The 5,830-nt window shown below is 35.1% G+C and overlaps 1 protein-coding gene across 5 annotated transcripts; it reads left to right on the top strand.

Moving 5' to 3' along the window:
* Nucleotides 1–219: 219 nt before the first annotated feature.
* LOC107415904 (protein PYRICULARIA ORYZAE RESISTANCE 21-like) lies at nucleotides 220–1,846 on the top strand. Of its 5 annotated transcripts, none has more exons than XM_016024344.4 (4): nucleotides 220–377; nucleotides 494–553; nucleotides 806–875; nucleotides 1,037–1,846. In XM_016024344.4, exons 1-4 carry the CDS (start codon nucleotides 372–374, stop codon nucleotides 1,540–1,542), a joined length of 642 nt encoding a protein of 213 aa, XP_015879830.1. In that variant the 5' UTR covers nucleotides 220–371; the 3' UTR covers nucleotides 1,543–1,846. The 5 variants fall into 5 exon arrangements, with proteins under 5 accessions (XP_015879830.1, XP_015879812.1, XP_015879806.1 ...); XM_016024326.4 differs by having other exon boundaries at nucleotides 223–377; nucleotides 822–903; XM_016024320.4 differs by having other exon boundaries at nucleotides 224–377; nucleotides 819–903.
* The last annotated feature ends 3,984 nt before the right edge of the window (nucleotides 1,847–5,830 follow it).

Below are 5,830 nucleotides of genomic sequence, written 5' to 3'. Positions count from 1 at the left end.
AATCTAATAAAGCAATTGTAAATATCAATTTCTAAAAGGGCTCATTCTTCATGACAAATAACGGCTCAAAATAGATGGGCCATAGGCCCATCCAACCGGTTAAGTACGGTTACTTAACCGGTTGGCAACCGGCACCCAAAAAAAAAAAGAAAAAAAGAAAAAAAAAAAAAAAATAGCAACAATGTTGCTGTGCCAGTGCTGAAATATGACCCAATATAAGGTGGGCAATCATAGCCAGGGTTGGAGGATAAGCAGTCAAAATAATCTCATTGGTTCTCACATTTACTGATAGGCCATGAATTTCAACGCCTAAGCTGACAGGTTCATATCTCTCTAGCTGGTTATGTAAGAAAAGTAAACTCCAAGTTATTATGATGGTGACAATCTGACTTTTCGATTGGTTTTACTATAAACTTTTGATTCATGATCACCTGCTCTTTCATTATATTATTATTACTATTATTATTCTTCTGCTCTTGTTCAATTATTTTAGCTCCGCTCAGCTTCTGATCATTCTTGGAGGTTCACAGAAAAAACCATGGGAGGAGAAAAGGTACCTTTTTTTATTTATTATTATTTTCATTTAACTTTTCTGTGGTTTCTGTTCATTTATTTTATTATTCTTTTGGCTTTTTCTTCTTATTCATTCTCCCGTCCCCATCTTCAATATGTGAGAACCAGATTCCATTCTTTTACATCATTTTGTCTGCAATCAGAATGTTTATTTTTTTATTTTTTTTTTCTTAGTATTAAAAATTAAGTGAGAATTTATTTATTTTTTAATTTTTTTTCTTCTTCTTTCGAGTTATGTACTGCAGCAGATCACCACAATGGTGCTGAAGGTGGATCTACAGTGCTGCAAATGCTACAAGAAGGTCAAAAAAATACTCTGTAAAATCCCTCGTGAGTTAATTGTATATATATATTCCTCTGAATTTTATTTGTCTATTAAATAATTTTGTTCATAAATTTTGTTTGAGCAAAGCGAAATATTAAGTGGAATTGTATATTGGGGTTGGTTTTTTTTGAACAAGAGACATACAAGACCAGATATACGACGAGAAGAATGACACAGTCACAATCAAAGTGGTATGTTGCAGTCCTGAAAAGATCAGGGAAAAGATTATTTGCAAAGGAGGAGACACCATTAAATGCATCGAGATCAAAAAGCCGCCTCCAATATCTAAGCCACCACCAGATCCGAAGCCTCCTCCTCCGAAACCTAAACCACAACCAGACCAGAAGCCGCCTCCTCCTCCTCCGGAACCTAAACCACAACCAGATCAGAAGCCTCCGGAACCTAAACCACCATGTCAGAAGCCACCTCCTCCTCCTCCTCCGCCGGTGTTAGTTCCGATCGGAGTATGTTGTCAGCAATGTTACAGTGGGTATCCTGGTGGGCCATGCTTTCACGGCCATGGTGGGCCACCACCATGTTACCAATACGATTGGTATTGTGGAAGGCCAGTCTTTGAGAGCTGGGGCGGTGGAAGGAGTTGCTATACGAGCCACTGTGATACCCACGGATGCACTATCATGTAGATCAATTTTTAAGTTTTGTTAGCTTCACTAGTTATTCTCTTCTTAATTACCACTTGCATATACAAGTGCTGGAATGTCGATTATTATTATTATATATATAAGATAGATGGGAAAATACTAGAAAAGATTACAATAACAAAGAAATATGGTTGTTTATTGATGGCGGAGGTGTTACACTTTGTGTAACTGAAAAATAAGTGAAGCTTCCATCAATCATTGCTCAATTTGTGTTTGTGGTGTGTACACTTGCTTTTTATTCAATTTTGCATATATAATAATATTATATAAGATATATTTTTATCAAGCTGCTCATAAAGGGACAAATAAGTTCTTTACATTGGATCTTGTTATGAAAGGTCCTTTTATACTTTATTTAATTATGTGCCATTTCGATTGATACAGATATTTCTTTCATTATCTAACTAATAATCATTTAATAAAAATCCAAAAAAAAAATTTTATATAGATGATCAAGTTTTTCCAAATTGTTTTCAGCACTAGATTGATCTCGTATGCCATTATATTTAGATACGCATATCAAATCCGTTGTGTTTCAAATATCCACTTTATTATTGTTTTTAAAAATTTGTTGCAGACGAATAATTTAGTAAAAGAAAAACTCGTAAGATTGTTTGTTGCATATGGAATTAAAAACAATGTATTGTCATAATTGTTGTTGTTATTAACGTCATCTTATATACTGATGTGCCCAAAAAAAAAAAAAAAAGGTTAGATTAATTTCATGGTGATACATATATATATATATTTTTCGTGGTTCAACATCCTCATAGCTTCAAACAAGTTAGAAATAATGATTTCCAACTTTCAATTTCGAATTATTAAGTTTTGCGTCCCATATTTTGGAAGGATTGTTGAAAAAAAAGGTCCTAGTTGCCTAATCAAGCCGAAGTTAATTGCCCGCCGTTCTTTGTTAGCTATAATAGAGGCTGCAATTGTTCGTTTACCCGTTTTCTTTATTAACTGTAATAGAGGCCGCAATTGTTCTTTTACCACAGTTAGCTTTCTTGAGTGCCATTTGATTGGCCTTTTGAGCTGGCAAACTCTCGGGCCTAGCTTTCCTATTGGTATGGCTCCGGTGTTCTGACTCTTCAGCCATTGTTCTTAGATTCATGCAAAAACAATTGAATTTAACAGGGGTTCTAAGCTTATTGAGATGTTTCTTTATTGCTGCTCCATATCTGGGGCGCTAAACTATTGATGTATAAATTTCAATGGAAAGATCTTCACACGAGTATTTGAATCTTCTTTTTAAAACCTGCAAAACAATGGAAATCACATGAAAAATCTTAGGATATTAGTGTGAAATTGCCGATATCTGCCAAAGACACTTCAACATATTAGTGTGAAACTGATCAAAGACACTTCAATGTTTAAGTCAGATAATGGTGTTTGAAGTATTCTAATGCTCAGTGTAAGTTGAGAACGGCATGCCTTATTCTGATGAAGGAATAAAGCTTATATAGAGGTTGTTGGACCTTTTATGTTTGATTATAACTTAGACTCCTAATCCCAAAAGGATTAAACCATCCATAGAGTCGTTTATGAATTGGGGTATATCTTATAGGAGAATTTTTAAACTTGTAAATTTTTTTTCTTCCTTATTGTAAAATTCTTTTCATCCTTATCTTGTTTAATAATGACTTGGATTCTGATTAATTTTATTCAAAAATTATTTGGACTGAGCGTGACATTTCATCCTTTTATATTCTTGAAATATTATCAATTGTTTTATTTATACATGGATGTACTCATTTCATCACCATAACAATTTGGCTTATTAACTTCAAACTTTTATTTGAATTAAGGTATAATGTGAGTAATTCTTCATAAACGATATTGTTTCATCCTTTCTCATATATTTCATTGACTATTTTGTGGATTTCATGGTTTTTATTATCTTTCATCTTCGAAACTTCAATCACATACCACGCTTGGGAAGTAATTCCGGGCATGAAAGCATTCTATCACACGGTTTACTTTAATGAGTTATCAGGTGAAGGGCTTAGAAAAGATCAGTGCTTGGCGATGATTGCACCTAAGGCACCGATGAACCAATGCCTTCAGTTAAGAAGCTGAATGATGAATAAAAGACTTTATTATATTTTTGAATAATTTACAAAATGAGTACAACCTCTGTATATATACATCATATGATTGATAGAAAAATATAAATGGATAAGTTGAATTTAAAATACAAAATTCAAAAAAACACCAGATACAAAATTCAAACACCAGATACGATGGTTGATCAAATACTATAGTTAGAATTGTTAGGATCTTTTAGGAGCTGTATCATCCTTATTTGTAACATCCCCCCTCAAGCTAACAGGGGAGTCAACCACTGTAAGCTTGGAACGCAACAGGTGAAAACGAGGAGCTGAAAGAGACTTTGTGAAGACATCTGCAACCTAATCTACAGAAGGAACATACTGGACAGCTAAGCAATGTTGAGCTACTTTTTAGCGAAGAAAGTGGAGATCAATCTCAATGTGTTTTGTTTCATGATGAAAAACTGGATTATGTGCCAGAGCTATGGCACTTTGATTGTCACACCATAACAAAGGAAGATGAACAATTGGAATGCCAAGCTCAGACAGCAGAGAATGAAGCCATAAGATTTCTGAAGTTGCACTAGCCAAGCTACGATACTCAGTTTCAGTAGAAGAATGAGAGACAGTATTTTGTTTCTTAGCACTCCAAGTAACAAGATTACTACCAAGATAAACACATAATCTGGTGTTTGAGTGACCATCATCAGGGCTAGAAGCCCAATCAGCATCAGAATAAGCAATAATATTTAAACTTTTTGACTCGCGAAGATGAAGACCAAACCGTGAAGTACCTTTTAAATATCGTAAAATTCTTTTCACGGCTTTCCAATGTGTATCAAGAGGATTTTGCATATATTGACACACACGATTAACAGAAAAAGATAATTCAGGACGAGTAATTGTGACATACTGTAGAGCATCAACTATGCTTTGATGAAGATGAGGATCGGAGAAAAAATCACCAGAAGATGCTGAAAGCTGAAGATCACCCACCATAGGAGTTGGTAAGGGCTTGGCATGTTGCATGGCTGCCTTAACAAGTAAATCATTAATATATTTTTGCTGTGATAAAAAAATTCCAGCAGCAGTAGGAACCACTTCAATTCTAAGAAAAAAATTTAATGAGCCTAAATCTTTGAGAGCAAACTTATGATGAAGCTGATGAATCAGAAGTTGCAAATCATCCTTATTATTACCAGTCAAGATGATATCATCAACATAAGCTAATGAATAAATGACTGAGGCAGAGGAACAGAGAATTCTCAAATAAGGATTGTTGAAAGCCAAAAGCTTTGAGTGCTAAACCAAGTTTCTCAAACCAGGCTCTTGGAGCCTGCTTTAAGCCATATAATGACTTATGAAGTTTACAAACAAAATGAGGATTAGAGGAAGAAACATACCCAGGTGGTTGAGCCGTATATACATCTTCGGTGAGATCACCATTTAAAAATGTGTTATTAAAGTCTAGCTATCATATAGACCAGTTTTGAGCAAGAGTAACAGTAAGTAAAACTCATATAGTAATAGGCTTGACCACAGGCCTGAATGTTTCTCTGAAATCGAAGCCAGGAAGCTGATGAAACCCTTTAGCTACTAGACGCGCTTTAAGACGTTGAACTGTACCATCTGAATTCTTCTTCACTCTAAATACCCATTTACAACCGATAATTTTTCTGTCAGGTGGAAGAGGAACCAGTGACCAAGTTTTGTTAACCATGAGAGCGTCATATTCGGCATCCATTGCTTTACACCACTGCGGACTAGCAAGAGCATCCTTGGCAGATTTTGGTTCAGACAGTTGTGAATCCGCAAGAAAAACTCGCGGCTTTAAAGAACCTGTTTGTGACCGAGTGACCATGGAATGACGTATGGAGCATGAGGACTCATAGATGTGGTAGATTCATCAAGCTGAGATGGAATATTAGTAGGACTAGAAGTTTGAGGAGGTGGTGGAACCAATTGAAAAGTCTTAATTACCTGAAGATAAGGCACAAAAGATGTTGTCCTAGTAGAAGTAGAGTCTTGAATAGATAAAGAAGAAGAATTAGAAGCAGTAGTAGAAGCAAAAGGAAACCGAGTCTCATCAAATATAACATTCCGAGCAATATAAATTCTTCCATTAGATGCCAAACATTTATATCCTTTATACTTATTGCTATAGCCAATAAATGTGCAAGGTGTGGATCGAAACATCAATTTATGCTTATTATGTGGAC

Source organism: Ziziphus jujuba, chromosome 1 (genome assembly GCF_031755915.1).
Source record: "Ziziphus jujuba cultivar Dongzao chromosome 1, ASM3175591v1".
NCBI lineage: Eukaryota > Viridiplantae > Streptophyta > Magnoliopsida > Rosales > Rhamnaceae > Ziziphus > Ziziphus jujuba.
Note: the sequence above shows the minus strand (reverse complement) of the source record. Positions and strands in the feature narration are given on the sequence as shown.

Excerpts from the sequence above, each read along its gene's own strand:
- LOC107415904 (XM_016024320.4), top strand. Across the intron at positions 554-818 it reads AAACCATGGGAGGAGAAAAG|CAGATCACCACAATGGTGCT; the intron begins GTACCTTTTTTT and ends TATGTACTGCAG. Across the intron at positions 904-1,036 it reads AATACTCTGTAAAATCCCTC|ACATACAAGACCAGATATAC; the intron begins GTGAGTTAATTG and ends TTTGAACAAGAG.